Source organism: Aphelocoma coerulescens, chromosome 3 (assembly GCF_041296385.1).
Source record: "Aphelocoma coerulescens isolate FSJ_1873_10779 chromosome 3, UR_Acoe_1.0, whole genome shotgun sequence".
Classification (NCBI taxonomy): domain Eukaryota; kingdom Metazoa; phylum Chordata; class Aves; order Passeriformes; family Corvidae; genus Aphelocoma; species Aphelocoma coerulescens.
In genome coordinates, this window is record NC_091016.1 from 98,005,634 (window position 1) to 98,028,731 (window position 23,098).

The window sequence follows — 23,098 nt, forward strand, 5'->3', positions numbered from 1 at the left end:
TGGGACAGGGAAAAACTGCTGCAGAAAGGAATGGCTGGGCAACCGGGGCTGGGGCAAGGGCACTGGTGAAGGGTGAAGAAGGCATGGAGTAGAGCAAACCCTGGGAAGCTCCACCAGAAAGCATAGCATAGACACAGCCCAGCTTCAGCAGTCATGGAAAGGCTTCACAGAGGTTCAGAGGGGCTTGTGTACTGTTTGCTGCAGCCCTGAGAGCCACTGAGCTCTGTCTGAAACTAAGCCTGAAAGAACAGAGTTGCCTCCAGCAACACTGAGTGAAAAAGGCAGGCAGATTTACAAGCCCAAACCCAAACCCATTTGATCTCAGTTGTCTCTGTCCTCTTCATTTTCAGTTTCAGTACTGGAAAGCATGAAAAGTCTAGGTTGTGTTCTAACAAACTAAGGCTCACTCTATAGGGCCTTTAAATCTCTTTTTATCTAATTATTGTATGGAATTTTTATGAATAATGGAGGCATTCACTCATGATTAAATAAGTACATATTTTCACTAAAATAATTTGTTTTCAGTCACTAATGGTAAGCAGAACAATTATACAACGTTACATATATTTAATTCATATTCAGTATTATGGGTTAATGTATGAACAGTTCACATGGTAGTTGTGACAACAGGTTATCAAGACAAAATAGCAGGAATAGTCAATCAAAATACATTAATCATTTTTAAAAACATTTTTAAAAATTCAATTTTTGTGCCATTTGAAGCACAAGGGTAAAGACAAAAGCTATAAGAGATACCTATCTATCAAAATCTATGAGATGGCTATTAAGATTTTAAAATATATTGTATCACAGAAACCAATATTAAAAAAAAAACATAAATTGCCCTTTTTTGTTTTTTTTTGTTTTTTTTTTTTTTTTAATTTTGTCAAGCAAATAAATGTTTCTGCACGGTAATATATGTACCTCTGAGACTCTCCAACTCGATTTTAACCAGGGTTATAAAGAAAATAAAGCCCATAATAGGCAGCAGCTGCAGGGATATATTCATTAGTTTAACACTGACAGCTTTGCTGTTTTCTTTTTCAGGTTTGAACTGTGAGTTTAGGCCTTGTGAGGCCAGTAATCCCTGTGAGAATGGAGCTGTGTGCATAGAAGAAATGAATTTGGACGTTTTTCCCCTTGGATTCCACTGCCAGTGTGTGAAGGGCTTTGCAGGTCCACGCTGTGAGATCAATGTCAATGAGTGCAGCTCTAACCCTTGCCTCCATGGATACTGCTATGACAGTGAGTTCAGTCTGGTTACTCACTTTAATGTAGAGTAGTCTTTCTCTTGAAGCGTCTGTAGCTGCTGAGATGCTCTGGGGAGAACAGTGGATAATTTACTGAAATTTAGTTTGTCTGAAGCTCCACAGCCTGTACCAGAAGGATTATTTTTGCCAAAATGCCTCAACTCCCGGCACTAGGGTTTTTGTGTTCAGGGGGTCAGAATTGTAGTTAATGAGAAATTTTAATGAGATTTGTGCTGTCTCCTTTGATACCTAAATTAGTCAGAAACATCTTACATTGTGCATTTGATGAGAGAATATTCAGGTACTGAAAAAGAGCTCATGGAGCATTTAGGCATCATATGTCATAATTCTAGTAAGTCAATAAATTCTGTTTCATTTCAAACTAATGTAAAAGGGTGTATCTGTTTACTATAAAGCACCTTCTGCTACATAACTGCGTAACTTGCTCTTTCATTAGAAGATATACTTAAAGGTTTTAGAAACGATTACTATATTCTGACTGGATTGGCAGACTAAGTTTAGTAGCAATCTAGGTATGGAGTACTTACTTGAAAGTTTTATGGGACTCTTACCACATACCAGACACCTTCTACACTTGTTAAAGAAAAAAAGGGAAAGTAGAAGTAGTAATTTTCAGAGAATCTTAAAATGCTGACTGGAAAGCTGAAAGACGTCTGGAGGTCATGTAATCAACCCTGCATGAAGCTAGGCTATTAACAGTGCTAGAACAGGTCAGTCAGGGATTTTTCTAGCAGAGTTTTGAAAGCCTTCAAAGAGGGAAAGAGACTTCTCAAACTCTTTGGGACAGCATATTCCACTGATTAACTACCCTGGTGATGCTCACCCTCTTCCAATCCCATCCAAATGTCCTGAGCTGTAACTTTTGGCCAGTGCTTCAAAATACCTCCTAGCACTACTAAGAAGATTTCAGTTTTGTCATTTGTGCAACTATCATTAAAGTTATTGTTATATAGCCCTCTCACTATTAACACTTCCCTGAGGTCTAATACAATGCAAGCCTGGTTGACTCAACTTTTCCTCATAGGGTCCACACGTTAAGCACTGAGTAACCGTGTTTTTCTTCTACATCTCTCTCCTGTTTTCTCACATCCTTTTTCAGAAAAAGAATGATGACTTAAGAACTTCCATAAAATGCAATATTTTTAGAAAAATTTGCAGAAGATCTAATCAACTTACTGAGCCCAAATTACTAAATACATCATTGTCTAAAGCTCTCCTAATTAAAATAAAAATCGGTTTAATAAAATATCTTAAAAAGTCTGTCTTTCCTTATCTGGGAATAAGGTGAGTGACTTCATCTTCTATCTAGTAAAGACTATTTCCTACTACATTTACAGATGTTTTCTATGTGGTCTACATCGGTTTAGAGATATTTTTGAACTGGAATTTAGATGAGATGTATTAAAAGTTCTTCATGCTGACAAAGTGCCAATTTTTTGGGGAACAGCTTGTCTTTGTGGTGCCTCTGGCTTGAGTTTCATCATGCAGACATTTAGTTCCTCTACCCTATGTGCACTGACTGCAGAAAGCTGGAATCCTAAGGAAGCTGGGAAGCTTTTAGTACATGAATAATGCTCCTGTGCTGAAGGACTTAAAGCGTTTAATGAATACAGTAGCAGCTGTGTGTACAGACACAATGGCAGAATAGATTCTATGGTAAATCTCAGCGATAATGAAGAATCCAGGGACCCCTTTGAGGTTAAAATAAATGCAGGCCTGCAAGAAGTGCAATTACTGCTGTCATGAACTCCATATATGGATGGAGCACTCCAAAGATTCCTCTCCATGTGGATCACTAATGATGAAAAAGAGACAGGATTCCTATCATTATCTTGTTCAGAAATACATCATAGAAAAATTCAAATCAAGTAAGTTTTCCCTTAGTATAGTGGTATAATATGAGGCATTCCTTACAACAACAACAACATTAAAAACAACCAACAAACCAAACGTTTAACTACCACATCTCATTTAGACATAATTTAAAAGATAGAATCTTACATATTTTGTGACAGTTTTGTGATGGAAAGTTACTCATTACTTGTAAAATTACATAACTTTTTAAACTCATTTATTTATAACTCTTGAATCAAAATATTTCCATTGTTTAAGTAAAATGCAGTACATGAATCTGCTTTCATATTTAAAAGATATTTTGAGATCACATTTAATTTATTTCAATTTTTTAACATGTTCGCACATTTAAGTAAAGCTGGTACTAATATTTTCCAGATAGTATTCATAACTGTAACTTACTAATTTTACTACATTAGTTGTTATGACTCTTAGTACTGAAGTATTGTCTCTGTTGCAGTTGTCGATGGCTTCTATTGTTTGTGCAACCCAGGATATGCAGGACTGAAATGTGACCAAGACATTGATGACTGCATAGTCAATGCTTGTGAACACAATTCTACATGTGTTGATCTGCATATGGTAAGTAGCACATTTTTTTTTAATTAAAATGATTGTTAAGTTTTATTTCTAAAATCTAAGGTAATATTTTCTGAGTTCTAAACCTCCTCTTGATCCGTACATCCACATATCAAGAGCTTTATAATCATGCTTTGCAGTCACTGGTATTTTTGTTTCTTTTTAATTTTATAGGCATTTGGAAAGAGGAATGTTTCATCATCTAAAAGCAGTTATTGGGTCAATGTGGTTATACAGGGAATTCAAAAGGCACAGAAAATTTTCTACTTGGTGTGTTTATGACCTCATTATAAGTGACAGGAATACTCATTTACACCAGTTGCTCTGGCTTCAAAGGGACTTAAAAAGTATCTTACCCAGAAAAACTGATTTATTTCAAGTACTTCAGCATTTATTTTCAAAATTCTTCAGCTATATTAGTTCCTGAGATATGAAATGTGTTAAAAATAACTTACATCTTCTCAGAAATAAAATCATTCTATCACCTGATTCCTCCATGAGAGGAAAGAAGACAGAGATTTACATTGTGTAAACTTCAACACCAGGGGTGGCCCATGTTCTCTGTCACTCCTTCCAGGAATCTGTCAGGGAGCAATTTGTTTTCAATGTACTCAACAGAGACACTAAGATCATACAGTAAGAATATTTTCCTTAAGAAACATTCAGGCTGTCAGAGAAATTATCAGTTAAAAAAAAAAGTGGAGGAAGGGACAGCTTTTTCTTTCTTATTCTAGTTGCTACCAGTACATTTATGAGAATACTAAACTGATAAATGTAGAATTCAAATTATATTACAAAGCCTAAGTGTAGATGTCTATATATGGTATGAGCTAAGCATCTAAGCACCAACCAAAGATCATTTAGGATGTAGGCAGCACAGTCCACAATTCAGCTGCCCATCATTTGAATCTCCACTTTGGGAGAACTGAACAACCCTGCAGGTACCACTGACTGCTGCATTATTCCTGAAGGTGTTTGCAGTTCCAGAAACCCTGAAGTGTATGAGAGGTGTGGGTTTTGAGGGGTTTGCTTTGTTGGTTTCTTTGGTTGATTTGTCTTTTTTTTGCGGTTGTTTGTTTGGTTTTGATTGCTTGTTTTTTTTTAGTACATGCATAAAGAAATTGCATTTCTTTCTGAAAAATCCTGAGGGTAAACTACAATTGTCACTATTTCCTAAACTTGAACCAAACTTAGCTGCTTCAAAAGAATTTCCTAAAATTCTCTACTCTAATTTCCAGAGTTGTTTCTTTTTTTCACAGTTAGAACACTTTCTGTATTGTATAGTATTTTGGGGGGTTTTTAACATATTTCAAGAACTAGTCCACACCTTGGACAAAATCAAATGCTTGATATGGAGACCACAGAGTTTGTGACACTTTTGTTATTGCCTTTGGGTGCTATTGTAAATGCATATTTTTCTACCAGTAGACTGCAATTAATATTTCAAAATCTCATACTGGACACATAGTGCCATCTTAAAAACAGATGAGAGACCATTCCACAAATATATTTCATGCCTACAATGCAGGTGCTATTCCTAACTGCCTGTATAACCTAACTTGTAACCTAACTTACAACCTATGCAACAAAGTGCAGCTGATTCTCTAATTGAGACTGACAAAATGGAGTTGTACATGCAGTTTAAAAAACCTTCTCCCCCAAAAACAAGGTATTAGAAATGGAGAAAAATATGGATTTTTAATAAAGTGAATATATTGTTCCCCTGAGAGTTTTGTCTATGCTTCACCAAATGAGCTGAAGTATTGATTTAATAATTTGGGCAAAATTTAACATGACAAAGAATGGTAGCTCACTGCAATTTCAAACACTGTAGTTTTTTCTTCACATCTTTCATCCTTTTTTTTTCTTGATTTATTTGTGTTTATTTTTGTCCTGTAGTTCCTACATATTTCTCACCTTCTTTATCACAGACCTATGCCATTTTGGAAGACAGCACAGCAAATCAGTGAAATTCATACAAACTCACTGTTTCTGAGAAATTACATTCAAAATATCTGTGAGGATATAGTTAGTATCTACAGTAAAAAAATACTGTAGAAACTTAATGGCAAGGTGTCATATTAGACTCTGATCCTTTTCAGGCCTTTTCAAAATTGTTCAACTATGTTGTCAACATTACAGCAATCATTTATGTTGAAGAATTAATTTTGATGTTGGCTAATCTACACATAAAAAATCTTCAGTATTTTTTTCATTACAAGATGGTTCTTTGGCATTTTTGAGAGCAACATAATTTTGCTATTTCACTAAAAATTACCCCAACCAGAATGTGTTCTGATAAGTGGAAAAGTTATTTTGAAAAGAAATAGGGAATTTCTTGTATTATTTCGCAATAGTAATAATAATGCATTTCTATTAAATATTTACATTTCTCCTTCTCTGTTCTTCTCCAGAGTATATTTTATTAAACTAACATTTATTACATAAGTTTCTGAAATAACTTTCATGTGGATCATCTTTTAAGTTGAATATAGAAAGGGACCTGAAAGACTTGTTCACTTAGTGATTGCATTTTTCAGTTCATATGTGACTATGTTATTCCACATAGTATGTCCTTCTTATTGTATTCATTATCAAAGAGTACTGAAATTTTTCCACATCATATTATCTGTTTTATACATCAAGATTCCTCAGTGATCAACAAAGAGGATTAAGGAATTAACATATATTCCTAAAAATGGAAGAAGACCCATTCCTTCTTCTTCAGCCACAACAGCTGTAAAAGAACAGATACTGAATTAACAGTCCCCTAGAAAATTACTTTTTAACAATACAGGCTGTCTTCATCCTCCTCTAAAAGGTGAAAAACTAGAAGATAGGAAGCAACTGAAGCATAATGAAGAAAGATTTACAAACAGATGGAGATTGCAGGAGTTTCATAATTTCTGCATCAAATACCATTTTCTTCCAAAGGTATATTTACAGCAGCCTTATTATACAAGTCAAAGACCAAAGATCTGAATGTGAGAAAGAATTCCAAGATATGCTCTAATTGCAACATATACTTCACAGACTTTACCTTGGCTCTCCAGGCAGTGGGTGGCATTAAACAACTGAGCTGTAGGATGAATCACAGAATAATTTACATTGAAAAAGATCTTTAAGATCATTGACTCGAACATCAAGCCTAACACTGCCAAGTTCACCACTCAACCACGTCCCCGCATGCCACATGTACACACCTATTAAATACTTAGAAGGATAGTGACTGAACCACTTCCCTAAACAGCCTGTTCTAAGTCTTGACACCATTTTAGTGAAGATATTTTTCCTAATATCCAATCTAAACTTTCTCTGGTGGAAGATCAGGATAGGTGAAATACAAAGTTGAATGGCACAACTACATCAGCATAAGGAGATTCTGATTTCCTACTGCATCTGAAAATTCCAGTTACCCAACAGTTACATACCAGCGAGTTATTATATTACAGTACAAGCCACTGTCAGTCATATTAGACCCTCTGGCGGCTCATGAATAATTAATTAGCTACCTGTGTGCTAATAAAAGCTCCATTCTGCAGTCCAGCAGGTCAAATACCTTTGATGCATTCTTCTAGGTAAGGGTGAATTACCATTGTCAGAATGACACTTGCAAAATGTATCCTTCATCTTTTGTGTTGGTTATATGTTATAATAGAGAGCCTTAAAATTAGATAAAAATGTTATCTTTAGAATGCATCAGAAAGAACAGGCACAAGAAATTACATTCCTGATGGGTTGATCCAGCTGCCAGCTAAGGACCACACAGACACTCACTCACTCTATCCTCCCCATGGATTGGTGAAGACAATAGAAAAGAGCAAAGGGAAGAAAACTTGTGGGTTGAAACAGTTTAACGAGCAAAGTAAAGGGGAGGAAGAAAGAATAAAACAAATCATGTGATTCAAAGGAAATCACTCACATCTTCCATGTGTACACTGATGCCCAGCCATTTGAATAATGGCTACTTTATGGTAGGGTTTCATCAGAATAATTTGCAAATTTTTCCTTAAAAAGTTAAAATAATTAATTCAAAGTATTGTTGGGGGACAATACACAAAGATATGTTGTCCCTAATGATTTATATGAGGTCAGATCATGTATATAGTCTATATAACATAAAACATTACTTTGGGGTTTGCATTTAATAAAAAGAAAAAGTAATAATAGCTTCACAATAGCTCTGACTTCAGTTTTTGCTGGTGCTGTTCTGTATGTCAAATTATAATGCAAATCCTGTCACTTTAGTGCATGTGGATATCCATGCAGAAAATGATAATAGATGTTTCCCTCAGAGCTTTGTTTCTGGAAGCTATTATTTCTCTGTACTTACCACAGAGTAAAACAAAATATATAAACTGTAGGTAAAGTTACAGTTGTATGATAATGCTTGTCCTCCTTATGGTTAACTCTTTATCCCTACTTGATTTAAAAGACAATTATTTCCCTTTCAATAAAATTTAATGTTATGGAAATGAGCTCTCCAATAAAATAACGGACAATAATGCCAATTTGAACTAGAAGAAGAAATATTTTCTTGGTTGATTTCTGTTTTTAAATTGGTAGGGACAAAAAGAGTACTTATAACAAGGTGAAATCCAGTAATTCAGGTCTTTTAGTAACTAAAATTCTGGGTTGTAGGGAAGGCTTATGTGAAGGATGGAGAGCGACTATAACTAAATTTTTATTTATAACAAAAAAAATAGAATTGACAGACAGGAGGTCTATTCCATGGTTTAAATTTCAAGAATATAACACACAAGTAGGTTAGCTCATTGCATTAATTGTGAAAAGATTTGAAAGGAACTCTGGCATTGAGGAATAAAGTACATAGTAGCTAACTGTTAACAGCTTATGTTACCCAAAAAGAAATTAGTCAGGTCTTTGGACTAACCTAAAACAATTTCCTAAACTGGTGCTCTACAATTAAGTTCCTCATAAAGCAGAATTTTCTGTACTTTATGCTAAACAGAGAAAAGAAAAAGAATGATCTCCCAAACCTATAATTGATTTTAAAACATCAAGAGGCACTCAAGGTGCTTCAGGAGGATCTTCTTCCTAGGTGATGATAGCAGGTGGTCTGACGCAAGGAAATAAAAATCTAGATAGGTCTGCATCAATGAAGTTTCTAGATTTCTATGGGAGTGGAAATTCTCTTAGCTCTCAATAAAGCAACCAAGTGCTGCCCCTGATGTTGGTCTGAAACCTCAGCTTAACTAAAAGTCAGACCACATACCATGAATGCCATACAGCGTACATAACAAATGATAAGCTCTCAATGGTTCCCAGGTCAAATCAATTCAAGCTGACTTGTATGTGACTTAAACTTATGCATTGACTTCATTGAACTACTATGTGGTGAAACTGTGAATGTGCCATTGGACAAATAAGTCTCATATTGCCAATTACACATCCCAGAAAAGAGCTATACAGCAGCTGTAGTTCACCTAAAAAACTAGCAACTGCAGCAGTACTTCTGCAAAGTTTTGCTGCTAATACAACTCCCTGTGCTGCCCGGAAGATTTGACTTGCCATCCCTGAGATAGTTCATCTTCCACTTATATTTAACTAAAAAAAAGAAAAAGGAACAGTCTCTTCATAGTCCTTCAATAAAAGGGTTTTTTTTTAAGATTTATTGAAATGCCTCCCTCCTCTGTTTTGTACTACAGTGACTATAACTGTAAAAAGACTGAAAACTTAGTCATTATTGGGTGTACTCCTTTATGCTCTAATAAGTCCAATTGAGTCAAAGACATTGGAATACACAAAATTAACTATTGATTTACTGACTTAGGATAATATCCTTAGTATTGATCTGTGATATTGTACATCACTTGGACAGAGTGATTATGAAATCTTATGCCTTACTCATCTAATTGAAAGTTGATTTTGGCAAACAAGTATCCTATTTCCATTTATTTATTTTATTTATGACATTATTTTAACATGCTTTAATTTGATTTTTTTGAAAGAAGGTTCAGACATATATAAAAATTTGTAGCTTCAACCACCAATGTCAGTAAATACCATAAGAGTGAAAGCCATTTTCTTTTTCATAAACTGAATTTGAAATACTCTATAGAACTGAATAAACTATCACAAATTGGAGGAAATGGAGATTAAGAGGAAGTTAAAGATTGGCTTTTCAGTGAGACTTGTGAACAGAAGGCAAATCAATGTGGTAAAGATACAGGAAGGTAGTCCCAGATGGTGTGCTCTAAGTTTTGCCCACAGTGAGGAGGCTGGACGGAGAAAATCAGTGACAGCAGGGAAAGAAGTGAAGAACTTCACAACATAAGGAAGAAGCTGGAGAACCATGGCCTACTTGTGGAAAGCATAACCCTAAATTTGATTTGTGCACTATACGGAGACTAACATTATGTTTGAAGTGGGGAATGAAGAGTTTGTACCTTTGAAGGCATTAAAAGACTGGCAGTGGTAATACAGAGACTTGGAAATACAAAAATGGCATGTTTCATAAGGAAGAGAATTCTACAAAAGGACATTTAGCTGCAGAGAAGTACATAATTGTATGTACTTAGCAGATTTATAGAGCAGAAGGTCATGGAAAGGTATGGGTCCACAAGGAAATTATTCTGAAATAAGTTAAATGGTGAAATTCATAGGTCATCAGTCAGTCTCTGAAAGCTTGCTGCATATATGTCCTTGTCACACAACACACAAGAATTAATTGGAAGAATTAATTAAATATAGAATAAATTCTCCATACAGTAGGAAAAGTATTTTCTTTTGCTTAAAGTATACGAAATAATTTTGCACCTGAATGTTTGCTTTTCTAGAGAAAATGTGAATTTTACTCCTACTCCATCAATTATGAATTACGCTATGTTGTCTCTTTCAAAACAAAATAAGTTCTGCAGGAATAAAGAACAGTCTCTTCTTTCTGTTTGTATTAAAATATGAAATAATTCACATAAAATGTGTGCAACTGGTAAGTTATCTATTAATGTTGGTCATCCAAAGGCTAGGAGGTCATTTGCTAGTTTCACTAGGTCACTCTAGCTGCTAACCTCTACTTAGAACCTTCAGGCCTGGGAAAATTACATAGCACTTGGAAGGGAAAATAGCCCAGAGAAAGAATTTTTATCCCATTTCTTTTAATAACTTTAGAGTTCTGCAATCTGTCCTCCTTTAGATTTTAAAATTCTGTTCCAAGGATTCTGACTAAAAACTTTTTACTGTGAGTGTGATGAATCACAGGAAGGTGTTGCTCAGAGAGGCTGTGGATGCTGCACCCCTGGAAACAACCAGTGGAAGGTGACCCTACCCAGGGTCCATATCTCACAGCATTTTTTATTTATTTATTTGGTCATTACCATTTGACCCTTATCCTATTTTGTTCATGACAATGGAAAAGAGGAAGCTGAAAAACACCCATGACAATTTACCAGGTCCTGTACTACTAGGCACTGAGTTATTTGTTGTAAGAGTCAGTTGCTCTTATTTCTGTTGCTTAGCTATCCTCTTTCAGAGAAAAAAATTAAAAACCAAATTATATTAAAGATATACTGTGTTAGTATAGAATCTGTTTTATTTGCATAACATAAAAATCTGAAATATGCTGAGATATTTCCCAGAAAAAGTAATTTTCAAGATTGATTCTAATAGCTTATCCTTTTACAGAAGAATTGATTCTGAAAGTACTGGGAAAATGTTTCATTTGTTCAGTGAGTAATCATATTAATTGATTTCTGCAAGGCTATTACAGAATTGTGAAAATGCAAGATTATACCAGATATGGGTTTGATTGAAATCAAACTCTTGACCAAGATTTCCTTTCAAAATAAGCATGATAGCCCTTGATTATTTCCTCACTACTCTCCCACATTACTTCAAGTCCTGCCCTCATACTTGTTTTGTAAGGGCTGTTGAAGCCCTAGGCAGGGACACACTTGCACATAGACCCGTCAGAACCTGGGGTGAACCAGAAGCGTTCTGAAGCAGTAATTATATATGCATTTGCTTCTTTGAGAAACGATACCAAGACTTCAAAAGTAGTTAGGCATCTTCATCTTCTTTTGGATCTGTGTAGTGGTTTGGTTCAAAATATCCATTATTTACTTATTTTCCTTCTGTGAGATAAGAATTAGGAGAAAGCAAAACAGGTTCAAACTTAAACGGTTGCAGTACAAAGAAAAAGTTTTATTACTAATAGAATTAAAAGTAAAAAGAAATAACAAGAAATAAAAGCAACCTCCCCCACTTCCAGCACTTCTCTCCTTTTACCCAACTTGTAGAAAGGATAACAGATCATGGGATTTTAGTCAGTGTTGCAGTTCTTGAAAAGTCTCTCTCTTATGCTTAAGGAAAAAGGGTTTTCTTCTGCTTCACGTGGTTCCCAAACTGCCACCAACAGCAGACCCGCCCGGAAAGAAACAATCTGCTGTGGTGTAAAGCATGTCTCCCATGGAAAAATCTCACAGTTCATTCACACTGCAAAACATGAGCCATCACATGGGGTTATTAATCTTTTTAAGGATGAGTTATTTTGGGCTGAACACAAAGGCTTTCTTCGCCACAGGTCTCTAAAAAGCCTCTCACTGCTTCTATGTAGCCTGGCATAGGCACTCTTCACAATCTTTACGGGCCACACGTGAATTTTCCATCCTCCCATGTACTCCAAATGGATTAAAGAGACAAACAGTCTGTGATATCACAGTTTCTTACCATGGCATGCAAGAAGTTTTTAAGCTATGCATGAGAATCGCGGCACCGCCCTCTTTTCTCCCGTCGCCATTTTCAGCTTCTCACATGACTCACCTTCTCTTTCTCTCTGACTCTGAAGCCGCCATGCTGAAGAGTGTCCTTGTTCAGGCTTTACAGTGGAGAAAGCCTCGCTCCCTTTGTGCTGCTGGCTGCGTGGTGTCCTCTTCAGTTTGGCACGAGGTGTGCTGGCTGCAGACAGGAGGCTACGCCGGCTCCTGCTGGCCCCACGTGGAAAGGATAAGGACCCACCGGTCCCAGGAAGCCGCGCTGGATGGGTTTAGCTGTGTGGCAGTCCTTGGCTTGTTTTAGCTGTGTGGCAGTCCTTGGCTGGTTTAGCTGTGCGGCAGTCCATGGCTGGTTTGAGCTGTGTGGCAGTCCTTGGCTGGGTTTAGCTGTGTGGCAGTCCATGGCTGGGTTTATCTGTGTGGCAGTCCATGGCTGGTTTAGCTGTGTGGCAGTCCTTGGCTGGTTTAGCTGTGTGGCAGTCCTTGGCTGGTTTGAGCTGTGTGGCAGTCCTTGGCTGGTTTATCTGTGTGGCAGTCCATGGCTGGTTTAGCTGTGTGGCAGTCCATGGCTGGTTTAGCTGGGTGGCAGTCCATGGCTGGTTTAGCTGTGTGGTAGTCCATGCCTGGTTTAGCTGTGTGGCAGTCCATGGCTGGGTTTAGCTGTGTGGCAGTCCTTGGCTGGGTTTAGCTGTGTGGCAGTCCATGGCTGGTTTAGCTGTGTGGCAGTCCATGGCTGGGTTTAGCTGTGTGGCAGTCCATGGTTGGTTTGAGCTGTGTGGCAGTCCATGGCTGGTTTAGCTGTGTGGCAGTCCTTGGCTGGGTTTAGCTGTGTGGCAGTCCATGGCTGGGTTTAGCTGTGTGGCAGTCCATGGCTGGTTTGAGCTGTGTGGCAGTCCTTGGCTGGTTTAGCTGTGTGGCAGTCCTTGGCTGGTTTAGCTGGGTGGCAGTCCATGGCTGGTTTAGCTGTGTGGCAGTCCATGGCTGGTTTGAGCTGTGTGGCAGTCCATGGCTGGTTTATCTGTGTGGCAGTCCTTGGCTGGTTTAGCTGTGTGGCAGTCCATGGCTGGTTTAGCTGTGTGGCAGTCCTTGGCTGGTTTAGCTGTGTGGCAGTCCATGGCTGGTTTGGCTGTGTGGCAGTCCATGACTGGGTTTAGGTGTGTGGCAGTCCATGGCTGGTTTATCTGTGTGGCAGTCCATGGCTGGTTTAGCTGTGTGGCAGTCCATGGCTGGTTTTAGCTGTGTGGCAGTCCATGGCTGGTTTAGCTGTGTGGCAGTCCATGGCTGGTTTTAGCTGTGTGGCAGTCCTTGGCTGGGTTTAGCTGTGTGGCAGTCCATGGCTGGGTTTAGCTGTGTGGCAGTCCATGGCTGGTTTATCTGTGTGGCAGTCCATGGCTGGGTTTAGCTGTGTGGCAGTCCATGGCTGGTTTAGCTGGGTGGCAGTCCATGGTTGGTTTAGCTGTGTGGCAGTCCATGGCTGGTTTAGCTGGGTGGCAGTCCTTGGCTGGTTTTAGCTGTGTGGCAGTCCATGGCTGGTTTTAGCTGTGTGGCAGTCCATGGCTGGGTTTAGCTGTGTGGCAGTCCATGGCTGGGTTTAGCTGTGTGGCAGTCCATGGCTGGTTTAGCTGTGTGGCAGTCCATGGCTGGTTTTAGCCGCCTGCAGCTCTGGGACAGTTCCCCCCCAGTGACCCAGGGTCCGTGCTGCAGCGTTGGGAAAAGGCGGGGGGGGCAGGGGCCCTGGCCTGGCCCGGCGGGGCCCAGAGGCTCAGAGGCTCAGAGGCCCCCCCACCTTCTGGCAGGTGAGCTGGAACGAAAGGAAATTCCCGCCTTTCCACACGGTTTAAATACATAAATTGTGAGAAAGCGTCATTAATCTAAAAGACTCTCCATCAACTCAGGTTCAACCCACTGCAATCAGTTATACAAAAAGAAAACTTATTTAGAGTTCTCTACTAACATTTTTAATAACTTAAGACTTGGAATGGATATATTGCATAAATGCATTACTACGTTTGTTTCAGTACAGCTTTAACACCAGCCAGCAATTCCCTGAATGTTGCAATGTGTTTCCATCCAGAGTAATTCTGTTCTAGTCAGACTCTCTATCTCTCATATTTCTATCTAGTACTCCTTTTCAGGTTAATTCATATAGAAAAGGAGATAGGCAAATTCATTATAGGCAAAGCAGATTATTTGAAGTAAGAGCTTCACCATATTAATGTAGACTCACTTTCTTAACAAATATATATAACGTAGTCTGAAGTATAAATCCCACCGCAATTTCCCTGGGAAAAATACTGAATTTCATGTTTGGTTTTCACTCATTCACTCATGATCAGTGGAACCATTGAATGTTTGGAGAACAAGAATGACTGAGATACAGAGGTGACATGAAGTAATTCTTTGCATTCTGCCTATGTTTTGTCCCTCTTTTTTTTATTGCCTTATTTTTTTTCTAATTGAGGAAATGCCAAATAATACCAAAATTTTTATTCAGGAATTATTAGACCTTCTGTAGTGGGAATAATAAAAAAAAAACCACAAACAAACCGAGAAAAAAAACTATAAGAGAATTCCATGAGAACTCCCTCTGAGGTGAAACCAAGAAGCAACAGAACTTGAAAAGAATTTATGAATCTTATCATATTTTTTAATTTAATGAATATGCAGAACAGGTTCACTGTCCTTCTAGCAGATGAGGGACTGGGAGTTATGCCAAAAAAGTGTCCAAACCAGCTGAGCCTGAGGCACTCAGGAGCACAACAAAGAACAGAAAGTGACAGTACCAGGAGACTCCATGCTGAGGATGAAGGCCCCCTTCTGCCAGTACTACCTGTTGTTTAAGTAGGATTGCTGCTTTCCAAGGGCTTGGATTTGGGATGCCATGGTGAGACTACCAAGGCTTGTCCAGCCCTGGGACTACCATCTCTTGCTGCTCTTCCATGTAGGTACCAGTGACATGGTCAGTGCAGACCTGGAACACACCACAGGTGACTTCGTGTCTCCAGAAGCATGATAAAGGACGTGGGTGCTCCAGTGTTTTTCTCTACAATCCTGACAATGAGAGAAAGTGCTTGAGAGAGTGTGGATAAATTCTGCTGGTCAACAACTGCTTACCAAACTGGTATTGATAACAGAATTTCATATTTCAGGACCATGGGACCCTCTCACAGGATTGAGGCTAGGAAGATGTGGGATTGACTTGATCAAAAGGGACAGAAGTATCTTTGACAACAGACTGGCCAACCAAAATCAAGTGAAGTGATAGACTCGGTTGTCAAGCAAAGGGTGCAACAGATTTAGATTAGAGAGACCTTCTGATAAGTATATTAGAGCTGCAGAGGGCCCTCTTCAGTCTATACACAAAAATAAGGAGGTGTAAAGAGGGCAGAATCATGGACAAAACTATCACACTTTCTCTGAGAAATTAATCCAACTGTGTGTCCATCTGAGGGGCCAGCACATTAACCCCTGCTGCACCCCAGCAAGTAAAGACAGAGCCAGACTTTTCTCGGTACATAGTGGACCTCAGTCAAAGAGGCAAAGGCCATTAACTGAAATAAAGCCAAGTCCATTAAAATGTAAAGAAAATCTTTTTTACTCTAAAGGTAAGACTGAAATAGATTGCCTGTATATGAAGTATCCATCCTTGGGTTTATCAAAATCCCAACTGGATGAGATTCTGACCAGCCTGTTATAGTTGACCATGCTGTAAACAGGATAGGGGGAACTAACCAATCTCCAGAGATCTCTCCCAGTGTCTACTTGTGTATGATTTTGCAATACTGATACCTGTAACTGATCAAAACACCTACAGTTTAATAGGTACCTTTCACTACAGTGATATAAATCTTTACGGGAATGGTTTAAAGGTATAGAAAAAACAAAAATAGAGTCCTAGAATTGCATTGCAGAAATATTATACATTGAGAATTGATAAAAAGGTAGTTCACACTTGTTGAAATCACTTAGGTAGAGAAAATTACATCAGCAGAAAGTGACACTAAAATATCTCCATTTGAAAATGCGTCAGTAGTTTATTTAACAATCATTTGACTTGAGTGCAAATGAGTGTACAAGGATAGGAAGCTCAGGTTCTTTTGATCCAATCTTGGAGTAAAAACATTTAAGATTGACTTGTGCCAGGGTAGAATCAGACTTTTAGTTACTAGTGAGAGATTATACTTGACTTTAGGTCACATTTCTGTGCTTTTCTTACTTGAATAAAAAATGTTCTGTAAAGGGATCTGTAAATTTAGTTATGCAGGTACTTCACCAAAAGTCCAAAGTAGTCACAGTGAGGACATTTCATGTAAATATAGTATGCATTGATCAGAGCACAAGACTTCAGAAATCCAAATCCACTTCAGATTCCAAAACTAAAAAAGGAAAAATTCTGTCGTTTTCACTCATATTTTATAGCACATCTGAACTAAGGGTAATGCTACATTAGCAAGCAACACAGATAACCCTAGAGTGAAACAATGGGTACTGAGACTTGGTTGCAAACTATACATTTGTTTGGAGGGAGTGGCTTGCTATTTTTTGGACGTATGGAGAGCATTAGGTCTTATGGACTTATGGAGACCATTATCACATTTGCTGTTTCAGTTTCTTTCAAAAATTATCAGATTTATGTGCACTGAGACCACTGTAAGGCAAAGCACAATTAAGTGAGGATGACTGAGAAATTCATGTCCAGAGCTTAGTCCTGGGCTAAACTAAAACACTAATGAGTCTGAACCATAAGAACCATGACAACAAGAAACATATGAACACATGGTTGGTTTTAAATTGCTTTAAGCAACAGATTCATAAAGGCCAAGTCTTCTGAAACAGCAGTTTCATATCTCAGTATGGACAACAGCTTGGAAATCTCTGGCTTTAAGTCTGTCCCTCATTAGTCATCTGAGATACTCAAATTAAGTGTAAATGTACTGATTGCCTATAAATGTTGCCCATATGTTTGTCTGGTTTTGTGCCCACTAGAAAATCAGTGATCCATTTAACAGAGCCAGACAAAATGTGCCAAGTGATTGAAATAGTTTAACTCTTACTGGTCCATAACAGTGCATATCATACCACTTCAATGAAACTCAGCATTAGTGCTTAAAAAAAATTCTGCATATTGTCACAAGCCCTAAAAGACATCAGAAACTAAATTTAGACTGTTCTTACTGACAATCTGCCTGTTGGCAGAGGTATACTATGAACTGAATTGAACCATGAAGGAACCAGCTATTTGTTAGCTCTGCACTGAACCATAAGGGAACCAGCTAATTGCTAGCACTGCACTGGCAGATAGCATAGAAGGTACATTTTCTTTGAGAGGTGAGTGCCTAGATGCTTTAGGTAGCTTCACTGTGTGACGAACTTGACTTATATCTCAGTGTAACATCTCTCTTGATGTAGCTCAGTCAGGATAGGAAATAAAAACCTAGTAAGAACTTATTTTCAGTTCCTTGATTCTGAGTACTAAGGACAAAGATATTTTGTTTCTTGAAACGTGTTCCTTGATGCATCAGGTGCTAAGTAGTATTCAAGAACCTTGCTCAAACACAATCACTGAGATATGAAAACAATGAAGAAAAAAGAAAGGAAGAAAAAGATCATTGGTGGCGATTGCAAAAGTTTTCAGTTGGTCTGGCTTCTTTCAGTTTATGAGTGCATAGGCTATATCTGAAATATCCTTTGAAACAAGTATCTGCACTTTACAAACTTTTTAGAACAATTTTAGGATCTGCAAGACTGTTAGTGGTTTCTCATGTGAGATTAATATTATAAGATGATTTCTGATTTTAATATTTGCAGACTCTAATAAAATATATGCAGTATTTTTTAAAACTAAGCTCAGAAATATCAAACTTCCTTTTAAAATTATCTTATTACTAAAATACAAATATAGTGTAAGAGACTGAGTTTCAAATATTGACCTGATTTGGGGGGGAATGGGGAGGGAGAGGTGTGAGAGGGTGTTTGGTCTCTTTTGTTTAATTTAGTTTTTTGGGTTTTTTAATTTTGTTGGGTTTTTTTTTTTTCATTTGTTAGGAGAAACAATGTTATATTTTGTACAGCAGAGAAAAACACAATGCACTTTTTGGTTTACTCTGTTGCCACTTGCTGGTTAGTCATAAATCTGGGATGACTGTCACTAAATGATTTCTGAGTAAGTCCAAAACTGAAAAGCATCTGCAAGCAGAAGTCCCAGTGCTATAGAGAACAATAATGCACATTCTGCATGTGTACCCACAGGGGAAAGACACAAAAGGCATATCAAAGAGTCTGGCATTTTCATTTTATTACCTAGGCAACATTCCCAGTCTCCTCTGGCTGTGGACATATGCTTTTTAGTCATATTGTGATAGCTGTTTCATGCTTGAGGAATGAACAGTAATTGAGACACTGTTTTTTACATGCTTTAAATATGTCAACTTCATTAATAACTATAATTATGAACAGGAGGCCAAGTACACCTTCTCACAGTACCTGCTACCATGTAGAAACTCAGACCTTTCTCCTCAGCCTTCATTATGTACACCTGTAGCTTCCAAGTTCCCAGCTTTATATTACTGCTGTTGGTTTTGGCTGTATTCCCAGTTTATTTTCCTACCTTCCAGACTGTCAGTTTTTCTCCACTAAACCTTTGTCAATTAGAAAATCTATACTATTTCTATTAGTACCTGCATGCAATCCATTAAGAGAGATTAAAAAATCGTGGGTTTGTTCTATGTAACACTGATTGTAACTGACCAAATGGACAGAAAGGAACTGTGTGAATGAAACAAGCTTTTCAGTGTGATCTTTTAGCAATAAAAACATCCCTTTTACAAAAGAAAAACAAAAAAAGATGGGGGAGAAATTGTAATACTAATCATGGCTTTCAGCATTATGAAGAATGAATCAAGAAGTGTACTGAAACCACCATCAGTTTAGGAGGAGTTTCTGGAGTCTTCATTCCCAACTTTCATCATGCTTTGCATGATAAATATTTAAACTAAATTCGGGGTTAGACAAAAAAAAACTCAAATAAATGCATATCAGGAAAAAAATATTCAGAAATTTATTTTTAAACTGGGTAACTAATACACAATAGTTGTTTGATATTGATGCCTTTTCCTGGTCTTAAAATCAAGAGTCATACACGGTTAGAAGGGGAAAAGGGATTTTACCTTGGTATTTATTTTAAGGATCCTTAGGTGCACTACATCCAGGTCATATGCATTGAAATGCACCTCACCGAATCTATGCCCCAAAAAATCGGGTATAACATTATAGGTCTTACTAATTAGTATATCTATCAAAGATTCCCCAATGAGAGGCTCAAGTGAGCCCCCCTCCCCAAGGAGCCTTCCCCTGGATGGTTCAATCTTAGTTTACAGAATGTGTTCTTGAGAGGACCTTGGGGTCTGGGGCACACTGATCCCTAGCTACGAAGCTTCTAAAATGTTTAGTCTCTCAGCTTGAAAAACAAGTCTAAGAATGTAGGGAAAAAGCACTAGGAATACAGAAGCTGTAAAAAGGTATAACAGGGGTATAAAAGAAAAGGCAAAAAATCATCATGGCATCAATATAATACTAGCTTTGCTCCAGTTGAAGTGTACTGAATGTCATGGATGCTAAGAAAACCCAGACTTTTACAAAGTCTTAGGCTTTCCTCACCTGTCTTTACTGAATATATCTCCTCCTTACAATAGTTGTCTAAATCTTCTCTTATTTTTTTGAATTGCCCCAATGATTTCACTCCAATTGTCAGATGTATAATTTTTTTCTTATGACGCTCTTGATTTTCAATCCCAAAATTTCCTTCAGTTTCTAAACAGTCAAGCAGAACACACATCAAACAGTCTTTATTTAGCAAAGGTATATCTTTGTTATCTCTTTTTGTCTCTTAACTTGTAGCTGAGAGAAAAATGCACTGCAGACTTAATTTCTGTGTCAAGGTTTAATCCCAAGTAGCAACTAAGCACCACAGAGCTGCTTGCTCACTCCACACCCTGGTGGGGTGGGGGAGAGAATTGGAAGGCTAAAAGTAAGAAAACCTGGGGGCTGAGAAAAGTTTAATGCTTTAAATGAAATTATTAGAGAGAGGGATGTTAAATCCAAAGACAAGTGATGCAAATGAAACCAATTGCTCAGCACCAACCAACTGTTGCTCAGCCTGTTCCCAAGCAGAAGACCGCAGCCAGTTTTTCCCCAAGTTTATATGCTGTGCACAGCATCACAACTGCCCTTTGGTTAATCGGGGTCAGCTGTGTCCTCTTACAGCCTTGTGCCCCCCAGCCTACTCAGTAGCAGGAGAGCATTCGAAGCTGAAATGTTCTTGACTTAATGTCAGCTCTGCTCAGCAACAACTAAAACATCAGTGAGTCATCAACACTATTGTCATCTTAAATCCAAAACACAGCACTGTACCACTTACTAGGAGGAAAATTAACTCTATCCCATCCAAAACTAGGACACTTCAGAAACGTCATTCTCCAGAAACATAAAAGTCACAGCAATGCTTACATGGTTATAGATGAGAAATTGTATATTGGGAATGTCTCCAGGCCATGGTTAGAATTATAGAATCAGCTACAGTTCAACTATTAACCCAGCAGTGCCAAGTCCTGAGAGACTAAACTGTGTCAGTCATTGCCACATCTACACAACTTTTAAATACCTCCAGGGATGGTGACTTAACTATTTCGTGGACAGCCTGTTCCAGTACTTGATAACTCTTTCCATGATTTTTTTACCTACTTTCAGGTAGTTGCAGAGAGTGATAAGGTCCCCCTGAGCCTTCATTTCTCTAGGGTAAACAGCCAGTCCTCATGAGACTTGTGCTCCAGACCTTTCACCAACTTCATCACTCAAGTATTTTATTATTCTGTAATTTCTTACTAATGGAATGGTCTTTCTAAACATTTTCTTACTTTTTTTTTTTTTTTAATTTAAGTAAAAGTACCAGTTTGCTTCTCATCTTCATGTTTTAGATGAAGGGACTATACATTATGAATTAAGGGTTTGTATTCCAAATAAGCACCATCCTGTTTGTCTTAGAAAATTGAAGCCTCCTTCTTCATCTATTATTGAGTACAATTGTGGCAACTAATCCAGAATAGTGCTTATATAGGCTTTTTCCATATGTATCAGTACAAATATCAGTAAATATCAGTTTACATATCAGTAAACAAATATTTCTTATTCTTGTTCAGAGTATACATGCTTAATGGAATCCCAAAACAGCAAGATTTTCTGGTGCACTTCTTATCAATTATCTCATGGTTTCTCAATGTACAGAATGTTACAGAGCTCTGCTGTGTTTCCTTCAGCTGTATTATCTTTCAAACATGCACATATTATGCGAATTAAAAAGAGAGGAACAATCCTTGAAATAATTTTTATTTTTAAAGTTACTTTTAATGTTCAGGGTTTTAAAGCAATTATGTTTTCTAGCTCTTCATACACTTCTCAGAAACAGCCATTTAATTGGAGATAAATAATTTTTTTACATTTGTATTTTAACAATTGTACTACTATACACTTCCTTTTTAAAACATCTGATTCAAAGAAACTGGTCCATTTTTTTCCCCACTAAGTTAACCCTGATACTACACTTTTAAAAATGATATACTAAAGTTTTCAGTTAAATTTAAGAAAAAAAAAAAAACAAAAAAACCTACACCCAGAATAGGATTGATTTCATATCAAGATTAAATTATATGCTATTGCATTATATGCTATATGCAGTTTTACATTCTTCTGGTCAAAGTGAAATATGCAAACCTATAATTTAATGAGATATATATAAAATAAAAAGAATTTGCAATGTTATTTATTTAGAAGACAGCTAAGGGTTTGCTCTTTTGTATCACAATAGCCTTAATAAAATATTTTAAGAAAAGTTATGCAGTACATGCAAAAAGATCCTCTCTGTCTCATTCTTCCTCTGGTCTAAAACATTATTTTGAAACTATATAGCTGCAAACAATTGGAATGAGTTTCAGCAAGCACTGCATACCAAAGTTCTGTAAAAAGAGTACCCTGGAATTGGTTATTATGTTTGCAAATGGTGAAGCAGAAAATGTTGGGGAATTCCTGAAAAAGAAGCAACTTGAGAGACTAATATTTAACAGCAATGTATTCTTTGGATAACTTCTATTTGAGACTGCATTGAGAGAATTAACTTCCTGCTTATTAAGCCAAATGGTGTTGTACATCACAGAATCACAGAATATGCTGAATTGAAAGGGACCCACAAGGGTCATCAAGTCCAACTCCTGGCATTCCAGAGCACTGTCCCAAAGAGACCCACCATGTGTCCAAGAGCATTGTCCAAATGCATCTTGAGCTCTGTCAGGCTTGGTGCAGTGACCACTTCCCTGGGGGGCCTGTTCCAGTGCCCAACCACCCTCTGGGTAAAGAACCTCTCTCTAATATCCAGCCCAAACCTCCCCTGACACAGCGTCAGGCCATTCCCTTGGGTTCTATCACTGGTCACTACAGAGAAGAGATCAGTGCCTGTCCCTGCCCTTCCCCTCATGAGGAAGCTGTAACTGCAATGAGGTCTCCCCTCAGTCTCCTCTCTTCCAGGCTGAACAGACCAAGTGACCTCAGTCACTCCTCATAAGGCTTCACCTCAAGACCCTTCACCATCTTCATTGCCCTCCTTTGGACACTCTC

At 37.8% G+C, this 23,098-nt stretch overlaps 1 protein-coding gene across 1 annotated transcript in view; it reads left to right on the top strand.

Moving 5' to 3' along the window:
• The window catches only part of EYS (eyes shut homolog), a 750,542-nt gene that overhangs the window by 232,601 nt on the left and 494,843 nt on the right, over positions 1–23,098 (top strand). Inside the window, exons 19-20 of the mRNA XM_069011357.1 lie at positions 1,048–1,245; positions 3,586–3,707. Coding sequence (XP_068867458.1) covers positions 1,048–1,245; positions 3,586–3,707 — 320 coding nt within the window. The remainder of the gene's footprint in view (positions 1–1,047; positions 1,246–3,585; positions 3,708–23,098) is intronic.